We start from the raw sequence: 17542 nt of genomic DNA on the forward strand, positions 1-17542 counted from the left end.
CAAGCTTCGGAGAAAATTACGAAGGATCAGAACTTGTTCATTCATCTTCAAGGTCAAAATAAAGGGAAGAAGACTTCCAAGTCTACGATCGCCAACTGGATCAAGAGAGCAATCTTGGAGGCTTATCAATTCCAGGACCTTCCACCGCCAGAGAAATTTACATCCCATTCTACCAGAGCAACAGCTGTCTCGTGGGCTGAGAAAGGCAGTGTTTCTATGGCGCAAATATGCAGAGCTGCTACATGGTCCTCGGTCCATACATTTACCAAACATTACAGGCTAGACTTGATGTCAAAAGAGGACTTGGCCTTCGGAGAAAAAGTCCTTAGAGCTATAGTCACTCCCTAAATATTACTCTTGGGTACTGCTCCAGGTGTGCTGTCGTGGGGGGTTACTAGAGAAAATGGAATTAGACTTACCGGTAATTCGGTTTCTAGTAACCACCACGACAGCAGGAGTAATCCCTCCCTTTACTTTACGTTCTTTAATGAATAAATATTATTATTATAATTTATTTATATATCCCCATTAATTCCATGGTGCTGTACATGTGAAAAGGGGTTATATACAGGGTTATAGATATCTTTAACAGTAAACAAATTTACAATGACAGACTGGTACAGAGGGGAGAGGACCCTGTCCTTGCGGACTTACATTCTTTGGGATAATGGGGGAGAGACAGGAGGTCGGTGTGATGCTGCACTGGTGGTGGTGAGGCGGCAGCTCTGGTGGTGGTGAGGCAGCAGCTCGGGTGGTTGGTGAGGAGTCAGCTCAGATGGTTGGTGAGGCAGCAGCTCGGGTGGTTGGTGAGGTAGCAGCTTGGGTGGTTAGTGGGGAGGCAGCTCGGGTGGTTGGTGAGGTGGCAGCGCAGGTGGTTGGAGAAGCGGTAGAATGGTTATTTCAGGCTGTAGGCTTTTCTGAAGAGATGGGTTTTCAGGTTCTGTCTGAAGGATCCGATGGTGGTGGATAATCGAACGTGTTGAGGCGTGGAATTCCAGAGGATGGGGGATATTCGGGAGAAATCTTGGAGGCGGTTGTGTGAGGATTGAATAGATGTGTGGAGGAGAGTAGGAGATCTTGGGAGGATCGAAGATTACGTGAGGGAAGATGGTGGGAGATTAGTTCAGAGATATAGGGAGGGAATAGGTTGTGGATGGCTTTATAGATCAGTGTAAGTAGTTTGAACTGGATTTGTTGGGGAATTGGGAGCCAGTGGAGGGATTTGCAGAGGGGAGAAGCAGGGGAGTAGTGAGGAGAGAGGTGGATTAGCAGAGTTGAGGACAGACTGGAGTGGTGCAAGGGAGTTAGCGGGGAGGCCACAGAGGAGAGTGTTGCAGTAATCGAGGTTGGGAGATGATGAGGGCATGCACAAGAGTTTTAGTAGATTGTGGGCTGAGGAAGGGACATATTCTGGCAATATTTTTGAGTTGGAGGCGACAGGAGGGGGCAAGAGTTTGGATGTGTGGTTTGAAGGACAGGGCAGAATCGAGATTTACCCCGAGGCAGTGGATTTCAGGTGCGGGAGAGTGTGATGCCGTTTACCATAATAGATAGATCAGGTAGGGGAGATACACGAGATGGGAGAAAGATGATGAGTTTGGTTTTGTCCACATTGAGTTTTAGGAATCGCAAGTTGAAGAAGGAGGATATGGTTGACAGACACTCCGGGATTCTGGACAGAAGAGAGGCGACATCTGAGCCAGAGCGGTGGATCTGAGTGTCGTCCGCATATAGGTAGTACTGGAAGCCATGGGATGTTATGAGTTGTCCTAGGCCAAAGGTATAGATGGAAAAAAGTAGGGGCCCTAGAACAGAGCCTTGAGGGACTCCAACAGAGAGGGGGCGGGGTGAGGAGGTAGTGTGGGAGTGGGAAACGCTAAATATGCGGTCAGAAAGGTATGAGGAAATCCAAGACAGGGCAAGGCCTTTGTTGCCAAGGGAAGAAAGAAACTGTAGTAGTAGGCAGTGGTTGACTATGTCGAAAGCAGAGGACAGGTCGAGAAGGCGGAGGATGGAGAACTGTCTGTTAGCTTTGGCTGTGAGTAAGTCATTACTGTAGTTATTTTGGTCAGAGAAGTTTCGTTGGTGTGGTGGGGGCAGAAGCCAGAGTTAGATGAGAGGTGGGAGGAAAGTTGACCATGCACATGCTGCTCAAGGAGTTTGGAAGCAAACGGGAGCAGTGATATGGGGCGATAGCTGGGCATAGCAGTTGGGTCAAAGTTAGCTTTTTTGAGGATGGGTGTGATGGTGGCATGTTTGAAGGCAGAGGGGAAAGAACCAGAAGATAGCGATAGGTTGAAGAGATGGGTTAGGGCTGGAATGAGCGTGTTAGTGAGGGTGGGGAGCAGGTGGGAAGGGATGGGGTCAAGTGCACAGGTGGTGAGGTGTGATTTGGAAAGGAGGCGAGTAAGTTCTCCTTCAGTGACGTTGGAGAGGGAAGTTATTGGGGAAGGGCAGAGGTCTGGTATATGGAGTGGTTGGGGTGGCAGAACAGTAACGGTTGGCCTTGCTTGGTCGATCTTGTTTTTGAAGTAGGTGGTAAAGTCCTCAGAAGAGATGAGGGGAGTTGGAGGTGGCAGTGGCGGGCAGAGGGGAGAGTTAAATGTGCTGAACAGTTGTTTTGGGTTGTAGGATAGTGAAGATACAAGGTTACTGAAATAGATCTGTTTAGCAGAAGTGAGGACTAGTTTGAAGGCAAGTGTAGCTTGTTTGAGAGCGGTGAAGTCATCTGGCAGGCGTGTTTTTTTTCTAACGCTGCTCCGCAACCCTGGATGCTTGTCGGAGTTTTTTCGGTGAGGTTGTTATGCCAGGGTTGCCTATTGATTTGTCACACTTTGACATGTATGAGAGGGACAACTGAGTCTACGGCTGAGGGTGCAGTTATAGAAAGCGGTGGTGCTATCCGTGTCGTCGAGTGAAGATATGGAGGACAGGGGTAGAAGAGAGTCTGAGAGTCTGTGAATGTCTAGGTGTGCAAGGTTTCTGCGAGGATGTGGTACTAGCTCGACATGGGGGGTGGGTGAGGAGGACAATGATGAGAAGGTGAGTAGATGGTGGTCAGATAGGGGGAAGGGAGAGGTTGTGAGATTAGATAAGAAACAGAGGCGGGTGAAGATGAGGTCTAGTGTATGTCCATCTGTGTGGGTGGCTGTGGAGGACCACTGAGTAAGTCCAAAGGATGAGGTAAGGGTCAGGAGCTTGGAGGCTGCTGGCTGGCGGGTGTAAGTAGGGATATATAATATAATATATAATATAATAAAATACAATTTGAAGCATTCCTTCTCCTGTGGTCCTTAATAATAACACTAAGGGGAGGATGAGGGAGAGGTTATTTAACCTTTTTTCTTTTCCTGTCCCTATTAGGAAAGAGGTAACATCCTCCAGGTGTGCTGTTGTAGTGGGTTACTAGAAACCGAATTACCAGTAAGTCTCATTCTATTTTCAGTTGACAGGCAGATGCGCTTATCAGTCATAATTCCATCAGCGGCACTAAAAACCCACTCTGACAAAACAATAGTGGCAGGGAAGGCCAGGACCTCCAAGGCGTAGAGAGCCAGTTAATTGCCGTGTGTCCAGCTTGGATACCCAATAATTAAAAGGCACAGAGGAATCACGGAGGATGTTGGTACGGTCAGCAAGGTACTCCCTTAGCATCTTCCCAAACATTGCACTCCTTGTACAGTACCCCTTGCCTCTGTGCCTGGGCGATGGGAGGGTCTGAGAAAACTCTACCAGAACTTTGCAAGTGTTCCCCTGCCTCTGCTGGATTAGAGTTGTGTCTCTCTCACTAGTACTCCTTGGTTATCCAATGAACTATGATGTCTGCCGCCAACGTTCTCAGATGGGAATTTTTTAATTTCAAGAAGTTTTTATTGAAGTTTTAACTATAACAAGAACATTATATAATAAAGATACACTCCCTCACAGGGGAGTTTATAGCTTAAAAAAAAAGAAGAACACAATCTTATAACTGACAGGGGGAAAGATATTACAAAGACAACAAAAGGGTAAAACAGTAGGGAAGGGAAGTAGTAAATCCACAGCGAACATTATAACGAATTATTAACCTTTCAAAAACCACAGTACCCATCGCCGTTAGATTCCCATCCGGGCTGTGAAACAGGGGTAAATGATGGTTGAAGAAGCAAAAAGATTCTATGCATAGATCTTCATCTCCTCAGTCCCAAGTTGTTATGGAGATAGATGAAGCGTCTGGTCCATATGTAGGTTAGGCTCCAAGTCCATCCATTGACACCAAATCTTGAAAAATTGATCCCACACATCATTTCTAGTAGCTTCAATGCGTTCATACAGCATCATTTTATTCATCCTTTCTTTAACAGACAGTAATGATAGTGTTGGAGATTCCATTTCATTGCTACATGTATTTTGGTAGCCATAAAGAGAAAGTTTACTAATTTATAAAGACTTTTAGGAAGAGATGAATGTCTTGTCCCAAGGAGGAAAATGGAGACATCTGGATTGATGTTTTTACCAAGTAATTGGTTCACCAAGAGATTTATCTGATGCCATAGAGTCAAAACTGTTGGACACATCCACCATATGTGTTTCATATCCCCAGGTAGGTTACAGCCTCAAAAACACAAGTTTGAGACGTGTGGATGTATACTATGGAGTTTAGTTGGCACTAGATAAGTTCTATCGAGGGAGAACTTTTAATGAGGTCTCCACAAGGGAAGATTGGTGACTACCCTTGGACAATGTGTCGCAGCAAAATCCCCAGTCCTCCAGTGCCAATTCAAATCCCATCTCCTCCTCCCACTGCATCATGAATTTTAATTTTTCTCGATCATGAGGTGGGTTAATAATCGAATAGATTAAATATATTGTTCCTCTTCCCATTGGATCACTGATACATTTTTGTTCAAAACTAGAAACAAGATGGGAATTTTTTAAGTAATTCCGCAACAATGGCCCTCTGGTACTGCACCATTTTAGTACACCTGTCTACCTCTGGAAGAAGAGATTGAAAGTCGACCTTGTAGCATGGGTCTAGAAGTGTCACCAACCAGTAATGAGTGTCACCAAAAATTGCGAGGGTCATGGGAAAGGCAGTGCAACATAAAGCCAGCCATATGTGCCAGACTGGTAACAGGCAAGACTTCCGTGTCCTCATCAACAGGATGACTGACCATGCTGTCCTCCTCCTCCTTCACCTCCTCCTCCTCATTGTCTACCAGTTCAAGTTGGGACGACATGAGGCTGGGCTCTGTGTAATCACCCTTTATGGTTCCTTGCTCCATGTCCTCGTGCTCCGCCTGCATGCACCCTCTTTCATTGTGAGCAGAGAGCTTTTCAGAATGCAGAGAAGTGGTGTAGTCCTCAAAGTTTTGTAGGATGGTACAGTACATGTGTCTGACATCCATGTCCACTCCTGAGGTCTTATGTGTGAAGTCTGAACTGATTATCTACATCCTTGTTGATGCTGGTAGTCAACAACTGCCCTCTTCTGCTCACAAATCCTTTCCAACATATGCAGTGTAGAGTTCTAATGCGTGGGGACATCACACACCAGTCAATGAGCTGGAAGCTGCAAACACTGCTGAAACACAGCAATGGCGGCTGAAGATGTAGCTGACTTTCTAAAATGGGCACACAGATAGCGTACTTTCACTAGCAGTAGCTTTGAGAAACCATTGAACGATGGGGTTAAGGACATGGGCCAGGCATGGAATGTGTGTGAGCTCACCTCGCCTCAGAGCCGCCACCAAGTTCCAGCCATTGTCACATACGACCATGCCTGGCTGTAGGTTCAGTGGTGTCAGACACAAATCTGACTGCTCTTTCAGAGCTGTCCACAACTCTTCAGCATTGTGCGGTTTTTCACCTAAGCAAATTAGCTTCAGCACAGCCTGTTGCCACTTGGCTGAGGCAGTGCTGCAGTGCTTCCAGCTTGTGACTGATGTGCTCATTTCAGAGATGGAGGATGAAGAGGAGGAGGAGAAGGTGCAGGAACTGTAGACTGTGGGGGCAACCATGATTGACGTAGGGCCCGCAATCCTCAGCGTTGGAAGAACGTCTTCCATCCCAAGGTCCGACTGGGTCTCGGCTTCCACTATGTTAACCCAGTGTGCCGTCAGTGAAATGTACTGTCCCTGCCCACAAGCACTTGTGTCCTGTCCGTGGATAGGTGGACTGTCCCAATAACAGCATTGATGAGGGCATGGCTAATGTTGTGGGACACATGCTGGTGTAATGCCGGTATGGCACACCGGGAGAAATAGTGGTGGCTGGCAACTGAGTACCCTGGGACGGACGCCCCCATCAGGCTGCGGAAAACTTCCATTTCCACGAGCTAAAAGGCAACATTTTGAGCCTAGCAGATGAGAAATGTGTGAATTAAGTACTGTGGACTGTGGGGTCTTGGCTGCATATCTCCGCTTGCGTTCCAATGACTGGGGTATGGACAACTGAAGGCTGTGCTCGGAACTGAAGGCTCCGAGGGTGAGTATATTCCTATTCGGTATATACTCACCCTCGGACGCGCCTGCTTCTTTCCGGCAGCCTTCCTTCCTAAGAATGAGCACGTGAAGGACCTTAGATGACGTCGCGGCTTGTGATTGGTCGCGTGACCGCCCATGTGACCGCTCGCGACCAATCACAAGCCGCGACGTCACCGCAGGTCCTTCACGCGCTCATTCTTAGGAAGGAAGGCTGCCGGTTAGTACCAGGGCGCGTCCGAGAGTGAGTATATCAATATTTTTTATTTTGATTCTTTATTTAACACTTAAATATGGATTCCGATACCAGATTCAGAAGATCGCCGACCTCATGGCCGACCCCATACAGGGGTCGGGTCGGGTTTCATGAAACCCGACTTTGCCAAAAGTCGGCGACTTCTGAAAATGGGCGACCCGTTTCGCTCAACCCTATTCACTACCAATGGCTGAATTTGGAGGAAACTTATATGTGATCAGTGTCCCTAAAAACCACAGTTTTAATTATCTGGAATGTAGCTTTTTTTTAAAAATGTTGTTAATAACTAGGGTAAGACACGGGAAAACCAGTTCACAGGAGACCTCAAATGCCACAATTTTTTAGCCCACAGATAGAGGAGGCATTTGATGGAGATACCACACTATTCAATATGTGGCCTGTATGTTTGTTTTTTTTAACAAAAAATACTGTATAGAATTACAGTAAGACACAGGCAAAAAAGGAGAATGTAGCCCTGAAATGCCACAATTTGTGGCCCACAGCTGGATCTGGCACGTGACACAGATATCAGACTCTTCAAAATGTGGCCTTTATTTGTACATTTTTTACCCCAAAATAGTTTATTGAACTAGGGTAAGACACGGCAAAAAAGGGGAATGTAGCCTTGAAATGCCACAATTTGTAGCCCACAGATTTATCAGGCTTCTGACAGAGATAGCACACTGTTAAATATGTGGCCTGGATTTTTTTTTTTAGGGGGAGCACTAAAATTGTGTCAATAAGTAGGCTTATGACGCTACCCAAAAAATTCTTCGGAGGACTAAAATTGTAAAATATTTAGCGCAATGCCAGAATTTTCTGCGCACTCAGATGCGACAGCCAAAGCCGTTTAAAATTGCTGGATTTTCACACTATAGTATTAAAATGATCTGGCTGTAGTGTGTAGTGTCAATAAGCAAATGGAGAAAAAGGGGGTATGGATTGCTTTGGAATAAAATAAGCAGTATTAACCCCTTTCTGTCATTGGACGTACTATTCCGTCCATGTGGGGTGGGCCCTATTTCCCAAGGACGGAATAGTACGTCCAGCGCGATCGGCCGCGCTCACGGGGGACTGCGGCCGATCGCGGCCGGGTGTCAGCTGCCTATCGCAGCTGACATTCGGCGCTATGTGCCAGGAGCAGTCATGGACCGCCCCCGGCACATTAACCCCCGGCACAAACATCAAACATGATCGCGGTCTGCCGGCGGTATAGGGAAGCATTGCGCAGGGAGTGGGCTCCCTGCGTGCTTCCCTGAGACCCCCGCAGCAACGCGATGTGATCGCGTTGCTCCGAGGGTCTTCTACCTCCTTCCTCGCTGCAGGTCCCGGATCCAAGATGGCCACGGCATCCGGGTCCTGCAGGGAGGGAGGTGGCTTACCGAGTGCCTGCTCAGAGTGCTGTGCAAACTGTCAGATCACCGATCTGTGATGTCCCCCCCTGGGACAAAGTAAAAAAGTTTAAAAAAAAATTTCCACATGTGTAAAAAAAAAAATAAATAAAAAATTCCAAAATAAAGAAAAAAATATATATATTATTCCCATAAATACATTTCTTTATCGAAATAAAAAAAACCAAAGTACACATATTTAGTATCGCCGCGTCCGTAATGACCCAACCTATAAAACTGTCCCACTAATTAACCCCTTCAGTAAACACCGTAAGAAAAAAAAAAACGAGGCAAAAAACAACGCTTTATTATCATACCGCCGAATAAAAAGTGGAATAAAACGCGATCAAAAAGACAGATAAAAATAACCATGGTACCACTGAAAGCGTCATTTTGTGGGAAAAAATGTTTGTTTTATTTTTACGGCTCTGCATTATAAACTTCTGTGAAGCCCTTGGTGAGTCAAAGTGCTCACCACACATCTAGATAAGTTCCTTAGGTGGTCTACTTTCCAAAATGGTGTCACTTGTGGGGGGTTTCAATGTTTAGGCACATCAGTGGCTCTCCAAACGCAACATGGTGTTCCATCTCAATTCCTGTCAATTTTGCATTGAAAAGTCAAACGGCGCTCCTTCCCTTCCAAGCTCTCCCATGCGCCCAAACAGTGGTTTACCCCCACATATGGGGTATCGGCGTACTCAGGACAAATTTTACAACAATGTTTGGGGTCCATTTTCTCCTGTTACCCTTGGTAAAATAAAACAAATTGGAGCTGAAGTAAATTTTTTGTGAAAAAAAGTTAAATGTTCATTTTTATTTAAACATTCCAAAAATTTATGTGAAACACCTGAAGGGTTAATAAACTTCTTGAATGTGGTTTTGAGCACCTTGAGGGGTGCAGTTTTTAGAATGGTGTCACACTTGGGTATTTTCTATCATATAGACCCCTCAAAATGACTTCAAATGAGATGTGGTCCCTAAAAAAAAATGGTGTTGTAAAAATGAGAAATTGCTGGTCAAATTTTAAGCCTTATAACTCCCTAGCAAAAAAAAATTTTGGTTCCAAAATTGTGCTGATGTAAAGTAGACATGTGGGAAATGTTACTTATTAAGTATTTTGTGTGATATATCTCTGTGATTTAATTGCATAAAAATTCAAAGTTGGAAAATTGCGAAATTTTCAAAAGTTTCGCCAAATTTCCGTTTTTTTCACAAATAAATGCAGGTAATATCAAATAAATTTTACCACTATCATGAAGTACAATATGTCACGAGAAAACAGTGCCAGAATCACCGGGATCCGTTGAAGCGTTCCAGAGTTATAACCTCATAAATGGACAGTGGTCAGAATTGTAAAAATTGGCCCGATCCATAACGTGCAAACCACCCTTGGGGGTAAAGGGGTTAAGATGCAAAAAAATTTCTAGCCACTGATACCTGGAGCTACATATATATGTAATAGGCAGCAGCAGACAGTAATGGGCCCTTTTGATATATGCAATGATATTTATACTGTATATCCACAGACTGTCAGGACTCTGAACATTTTTTACCTTTTGCGCATTACTGCCCTTTTCCAAGATGGCGTCTTTGGTCTCATGTGCACTGTCTTCCTGCTATAAAACTCCACCCCAGCCTTCAGTCTGTGCTAGAGTATTCTGCCTTGCATCCAGCTCCTGACCTCTGATTAATCCCTGGCTATACACCTGCTCCTGTGAACCTGTGTGGTGATCCTGCTACTCTGCTCTGAGTAGGAACTGCACTAGGAACTGCATACACAAGTTTCCAGTAATCCTCCTTCATCTGCTGCTCGTGTTTACTTCATCTGCATTTGCTGGACATGTAAGCTGCTTCTGCTCTGCAATAACCTGAGACTATTAACCAGGCCTCCCTGGTTTACCTAAGATATGATTTGAACTGCCTTATAAGCATATCTATCTGTGTTTGGACTAAGACAAGGATTTATTCGTGTCAAGTTTCCTCAAGAATAACTGTGCTTCATAGACTTTTTGCTTGATTGCATTTTCCTCTGACGTTTCCTATAGACTGCTAAGCTGCGTTTATTATTTGCACCAAGTGTTGTGGACTTGAGTTTCTCTCTGCACCTGTTTGAATCACAGTGTGATAATATAGACTTTACCACTTATAAAACTGTGTCCTGTAGTTGTCTTGTTCCACGCAAAGAGTCTCCTGAGTTATCCCCTATAATTATTACACATACAGTGCCTGCATGCCTTGCACCGATGTGTATATATGCACATACACTCCCCTGCCTACCTAGCACTGCAATCTATATACTCCTTAATTAGTCCTTAGAAGGACTATTGGTTTAGCTGGATATGTGGATTCAATGATGCTTTACCCACATTAATAAAAGCACAAATCTGTCTCTATCTCAGCAGCAGCTGTCCTTTCACTGTATGATTCCGGAACTGAATGCGCCGAGCAGGGAGGCATCCAGTCTCTTATAGAGCTGATGATGCTGTGCGGCCAGCCAATCACAATAATACCACAACAAAGATGGCTGCGGCATTACAGTGCATGGCACACAATCCCTACACGTTGATTGGCGCTTTAAAGAGCTTAAACAAAGTCCAGCTCACCATAATCGACATCCTTGGAAGCTCGGAGCACGGAGCCGCTGTATCAGGGCGTGGAGGAATGAAAAAAATGAAGAATCTAGCTCAACGAGGTAGTGAAAAAACCTTTATTCACTTAGAAAATGTGCTTGTTGGATGATGAATATCATGAATAACGGTGCTTGGTCACCAGAAATGCTTTGATATCGCATTTTACTCCTTTTTATTGCTGACGTATTTATCCTCCACAGAGCACATTTTCTAAGTGAATAAAGAAAAGGTTTTTTCACTACCTCGTTGAGCTGGATTCTTCATTTTTTTATCTTTCTAAAGAGCACCTAAAATGCAGAACGGAGACCCTAACTCCCGCCGAATAGTCAAAGAAATGCTCGGTGCTCAGTGAGTACCGCGAGTATAGCGACGCTTGGGTGAGTAACCAGCAGTACCGAGTAAGCTCGCTCATCACTAATAACCACCATTAGCAACAAATTTATTCCCAGTAAACTTACCTCCATTGCGAAACATACGATCTAAAAGTGCTAAACTGGGTCGATTAGTAAAAGCATCTCCCAATTCAACTAGTGCCTCCTTTACTGTCGTGTATCCAGTCAGAACAAGCGTAGGTCTTGAGCCAAAGTAGAAAGTATAAACGGGGCCAAACTTCTCAGCCAACTGTGAAAGTAAGTATCAGAATCCTTCTTAGAAGGTAACTTTTCTATTTTACTATTGCATACTTTTGCATTGTCCATAGTACAAGGAGTTGTCTCATGTTTATAAATGATTAAAATGCACAAACAATTGATTCTAGTGTCAGGGTAGCGCATTGTTGGGGGTTGCAGAGAAAATTGTAATATTTTGTGGGATTTCCACTGGGGACACCTGTCCATAGACTATCACTCTGCAAAGTTATGGACATGTTTTTCAAGAACTTTTTTACAGTTGGCCAAATAACAATTTTAGACTTAGTGGCCACCATCATAGACTACAAGAAACATCCTGCACAGTTCCACAAAAGCAATGTCACAATACCTAAGTTAACACTGTGTTACAGTGACTAAAGCCAGATTATATACTTAAAATAATGTAACAATATTGCTATAAATGTAAGATTTATGGTAGTCATAAGCCTCAAATGCAAAATCATCTGTGGCTCTAAGCTTAGCAGATGTAACTGATGATCCTACCAGAAAGGTTGGCAGTAATATTCTTGATATAGAGGTATTAGTTGGTCTTTTTATAGTGGTGTTGGTCTACTATGTATCTATCTGCAATAGATCCGTCTTCAATGGGAACAGACTGATATTTGACTAGGTGACACCACTGAATAAATGGAGGTCTAATATGTTATAGTGTCCATGCCAGCAGTAATTTCGAATATCAACATATAGGTTATGGTGATTATCACATTGCAACCTCACATGACAAACTGTAAGAAGAAGCTGATACTGGGAACAAACTTACCTTTTTTAAGCATTGCACCAATCCCCCTGACCAGATCAGGAGACAGTTACCCAAAATTGGCAATGGGAGAGGTCCAGGTGGCATCCTTCTCCTCTTCCATAAATGCTTACAGAAAAATAAGGTGAGCATAAAAGTAATGACACCGACCAAGATGGTCAAGGCATTCTGCTGGTCAACCATGCCTCTACAATTCCTTGCATCTACTTGGTGCTCTCTCTCTTTGTTCAGTATGTGCTGATATGTTGGATACAGGGAAAATACATTGGATCATCACAAATATTGTGTGAAGTTTCCCGAGGCTGTGCTTTGCATCTGGCTCTGAGTTTGCAGAACTTGCATAATGATTGGATCTGGCAAAAGAAAGTAATAAACAGAGCAAGAGCAAAAATGATGTTAGGTGTTGAGTTCCCACCGCTGCACAGAGAGAATCTCAAACCATGTCCACTGCGGTCACCCATTCTTCTCCAGTCGCAGTGGAGCCTGCTCAGCAGAGACATCGGTCCCAGCGTCTGGCTCAGTCAGATACTGTGCGCTTGGTTACTGCTGCCCATCCAGGTCCAGCTGTTGTAACCAGCACTGATAAGCAGCGAGCAGACACTCCTGGGACTAAGTCCTGCTTTTCCTCTACTGAACATGCCCAAGGGATGACCTCTCATTGGAGGTCGGGGGTCGCATGCTCAGGTCCTGTAGCAGCTCCTATTGGATCACTAGGAAGGTCCCGGAGAGCTTCCGCTATAAAGGGTTTGCATGGCCGCACGGCCATGCGCTAGTATAAACTTGATAATGTGTGTGTGTAGATGAATTACTGTCAATGGATGAAAACTCCTTAATCATTCCCATTCCTTGTGTTGTTGACTGCTCGCGAATGGTGGAAGCTATATAGCGCCCGAAAGTGCTACCTGCACATGTAGCACACATTACAGTGCCTTTTTGCAGTGCCCGTCTGTACGATACCGTGCGTAATCAGTGCGCTTTCCTGACAGCCTGTCAGTGTAGGGTGGGAATTCCCGCTTGGACTCTGCATCTGACTCGGGGTGTCCTCAGACGCGGGCTCAAAAACCACCGAGGGTCAGAGCGAGTCCAATCACCAGCTTACTGGGGGTAATTCATAGGGATCCCACTAGTGTCTTGCAGCTGCACCCTGTGACTGTTAACAGGGCGCAGTGTATTTTGGCGACTCTGTGAAGCAACAGAGTTCACTTCCATTCACACTGGGGGAAGTCTAACCCACGTGTGAGCAAGTGTCCATCCGCCATTACTCTGCAGCAGTTACCATCTCTGCACGGTGGACCCCGGGCTGCGAACGCACCTCATATCTACCTCTTTATTATTTGGTGCGTTCTGCTAGCCCTAACACATGATAGTTTGGAATTCCATGATGAAATAATTAGTGATTTGGTTGAGTCAGGCATGCTGGGAAACTGTCCTGGCTCTTTTTCTGTCTTCCAGCTTGACCAGAGCTCTGGCATATTTTTTGTAAATGTATGACATTTTCTAGTCTACCTTCCACAATTACCCATTACAATGGTATCACATAAAGTAAATATTGTATTTTTTATTTAGTATACTGTACATTTTGATCCAGACTTATTTAACGACTTAGAATTCAAGAATGCAAAAAGTTCATGAGTTTTCCTATTTTTATGTTGTACGGTACAGGAGTCTGTACCTTGTTATGTTCTGTACTTGAAGATCCCACGTATTTCGCTCCCCCGGGCAAATTTAATACTAACCATTTCTTGGATTCTGAGGGAAATTTTAAAAGAAATGAGGCCTTTGTACCCTTTTCTTTAGGTAAATATGCACAAGGAAGAATTTCTATGGGTTTCTAAAACCCCATCCTTACATTAAAAATTAAAATTCAGCATGAGCACACGATCATGCGTCAGACTTTCAATTCTTAGGATGTTCACGTTCTTGCTGAAAAGAAACCACCGGAGACTAGATGGAGGTGGACATGACTTGGGGATGGGTGGACCGAGAACTCCTGCAGCTTTTGTTTGTATTGCGGTGTAGATTTTAAACAAGAGTGTTGTTGCTTTAAGAGGAAGTTTAGATGTTTGTGCCTGGTGTATTACTGTGAGGAGGGTGGGGCTTATATAGGGGAGGCAACTCTGGCTCTCCCTCTCTCTCTCACAGGATGGACAGGAGGAAACATTACCCGCCCTCCCGCCCTGTTTATAATCTTTGTCCTTAAACTTTTTAATTATTGCTTGTATAATGATAAATTTTTCATTGTATTTTTGAATTTGTCATTGTATATCTTGTACCATGTTCAATTGTATATTGGCTATAAAGAGTTATTATTTGTGGTAACCTTCTAAGCCCAAGGGAAGGGCAATCCTTCAGCCATGGTTCCCTGGAGGTTTCCTCCACAGGGGGTTTTTCCTCTCCTGAGCGCTGTAGGATGACTCTTTGTGAGTCGGGGGTTTGCCAAGTTTAGTCCCATTAATGCTTTTGCAGGGACTTCTAGTTTTTAAGTTTACAAAAATGATTTAATTATTTATAAAAAAAAAAAAAAAAAAGGTGTCAAATGAGACTTGGAATATTTAACCCGTCACGGCTTTGTGGTTTAGGAGTCAGGTGGAAGTTGCAGACAAGTTAAGGTGGACTCATTTTAACTAATAGAGGATGTAAAACCTCATGGTGGTGAGCAGGCTCGGCTTTGGTGGCCAGCCTCAAGGACGTTGTAATGGTAACATCAATCAGGGGCGGGCACAGTGGTTAAGCACAGGAGTGAGGATAATAGGGTCATTGGTGCCCTGAAAGTTTACTGGCTCTGCTTGAATGGCAAGCCAGTGCGTGCCGCCCCTTTATGGCTGTCTGTCCTGGTGCTGTATGTCAGACAGATGGGGATATCGCAGTACTTGTGAATCCCAATGTACTAGCACTCCACCTGACTCCTACTGTGATTATTTAATCCTGTGATTTGAATAAAAGCTGTGGCCATTTTGACAACCAAAATAATGTGTTTGTGTATTTATTTTAGTACCTAGGTTTACAGTAGTTATGGTGGTTTTAAGAAGGAGTGGGGTCCATCCCATATCCAAAAGTCAAGTAAAAACAGTACTACATATTTCTTGCTTTCCATGCAGAATTGGCAAGATTTTCTTACTAAATGTTTTTCTGACTTATAAAATGGAAAAATGGCAGCATGCAAATTAGTAGACATATGGAGTATGCAAAAACTAATAAGGGTAAGGGGAATTATAATAAGTAGAAGTCATCGTATCAATTTTAATTCAATTTGATCCACCAATCTGTTTTAGTCAGGTGTGAAGGACCCGCCATCACAAGCTCCTACTTCAGCTGGATGTACGTCATCAGATGCACATTCAGCTGGAGTATATTGCAGTGCACAGACCCATTAGCTCTGTGCACCACAATATACGTGGCTGGCTAATCAGAGGGCAGTATCTGACTTTGACATGCATGTGACTGGGGGTGCATGGCAGTGACATCATACGTTCCTGTTGCTTGCACGGTGAAGTCAGCTGCAAACTTCTGAAGAGGACATCACACGGATGGAGGAGCAGAGGGAAGGTGAGTATTTATATATTTTTAAATCAGTGAGTACACGGTGCCCATAGTCATAATGCTACATGGTTGACTATGTGCTGTGCATTAAAGTACATGTATGACTATGGGCTATAAAGAAAGTAGCTAATTTACTCAATTATATGCAATATGTTCCACTTGGTGTTGTTTTTAGACTATATTAGCTGAGGTCCACACAGTTGATGATCTAAGTGCTACCTGCTTAGAGGAGATATATTAGTGCACTCCTGTCATGTGTACAAATTTTAATAAAACTCCTTCATTACTGGTAAACAAAGGAAATAACTAATAAAATCCTACATATAAGATATTATCCATTGAATGGACAGGAAACCTCTCAGCTCGTGTTAAAATATGAATGGAATTGTGACCATAGATGGATAAGTGACCGTGATGGGCCAGAGTGGTGATATCAATTCGTGAGGAATGTCCCCCATGTGGAATAACTCGGTGTTTGTCTGTTATGGTGACTTGTCCATGTGTGACAAGCCATGACAATGCTGATGACAGCAAAATACGGCAGTCGGCCGTGGTGATTAGTAGAAGGATATTGCCCAATGCTAGGAGTTATGAGAGATTTTATACATATCAAAATACAAAGGTCTTCTGTATATTTGATGCTATTTCTTCTTTCTCCCCACAGGGAAGAGATTATGTATTGGAGAAGGTTTGGCCGGCATGGAGCTCTTCCTGTTCTTTACATCCATTCTTCAAAATTTCCTTCTGACCTCACAGACACAGTTTACAGACTCCGATATTCACCCCAGAATGGGTGGTTTTTACAACGTTTCAATTCCTTACCGGATGTCTTTTGTGTCACGTTGACAGGGAAACTCTTGGAGGACCATTTCCATCCTGTACACTTGAAGTCAGTGGTCTACATAGTCCACACTAGTGTGGGAGGACCTAATTGGACACTTATAAGGAATCCTATAACTGCCTCAGTAGAGAGAATTGATATGTAGACATTGGGCACCTGTAGATATACTGTATGTTACAACTTGTGGAAACGCCACTATATATTGTATCCTTCACTGTACATTATGTACATGGGCAGAAAGTGGAAATTTCTCTGGATAGTTTACAAAATCTAAAAGATGGCTGTGCTTAAAAAGTTCAGAAATATTGAGTTTGCACTAGTGATGAGCGAACGTGCTCGCCACTACTCGTTACTCGCCAGAGTATCACTATGCTCGGTGTACTCGGCGAACAGCAAGCATTTCCGGGATTATTCGGCGGTAACTGCAGTCTCCACCCCGCGTTTTTGGCAGACTTTAGAGACCCTATCATGGTGCAGGGATTGTCTGCCAGGCCATGAAACGCCGCAGCCATCTTTGTTGTGGTTGTACAGTGATTGGCTTGGCTGTACAGCATCATCCTGAGTATAAGAGACCTGGCGCCGCCCTGCTCGCCACATTCTGTTCCGGTTTCAGCGAGAGTAGGGAGGGCTGGTGCCAAGATAGGTTCAGAATCGTGGATTTTCGAGGAAGTGTAGGTCTGCAACTCTTACATCCACAACTCCTGAGAAACTAACAGTCCTTTTTAGGGCTAATTCGTGGGTCCCGATATTGCAGCGCTAGATAGGCAGGGCACAGCATATGCACATCAGTGCAAGGCCTGCATGCACTGTATGTGCGTCCATTGCTGCCACTGCATCCCTCCCAAAGCTCCATAACTGTCTGCTGCTGCTTCTGCAGCTGCAGCTTCATTACTATATACTTTAAAAAAAAAAAAAAATTCAGCCCCAAAAAACAAAAATATACAGTCTGTTCTGTCAGACTGAGGCCTGTTGAAAAATCCTAGTTTGTCAGGCATACATAGCATAGTTGTGTGTGC

At 44.1% G+C, this 17542-nt stretch overlaps 1 protein-coding gene across 1 annotated transcript in view; it reads right to left on the bottom strand.

Moving 5' to 3' along the window:
* The window catches only part of LOC143803753 (cytochrome P450 2G1-like), a 353179-nt gene extending 340851 nt beyond the window's left edge, over window positions 1-12328 (bottom strand). The window contains exons 1-2 of the mRNA XM_077281525.1: window positions 12149-12328; window positions 11197-11359 (exon numbers count right to left, since the gene is read on the bottom strand). Coding sequence (XP_077137640.1) covers window positions 11197-11359; window positions 12149-12328 — 343 coding nt within the window. The remainder of the gene's footprint in view (window positions 1-11196; window positions 11360-12148) is intronic.
* Between the last annotated feature and the right edge of the window lie 5214 nt (window positions 12329-17542).

Source organism: Ranitomeya variabilis, chromosome 2 (genome assembly GCF_051348905.1).
Source record: "Ranitomeya variabilis isolate aRanVar5 chromosome 2, aRanVar5.hap1, whole genome shotgun sequence".
NCBI lineage: Eukaryota > Metazoa > Chordata > Amphibia > Anura > Dendrobatidae > Ranitomeya > Ranitomeya variabilis.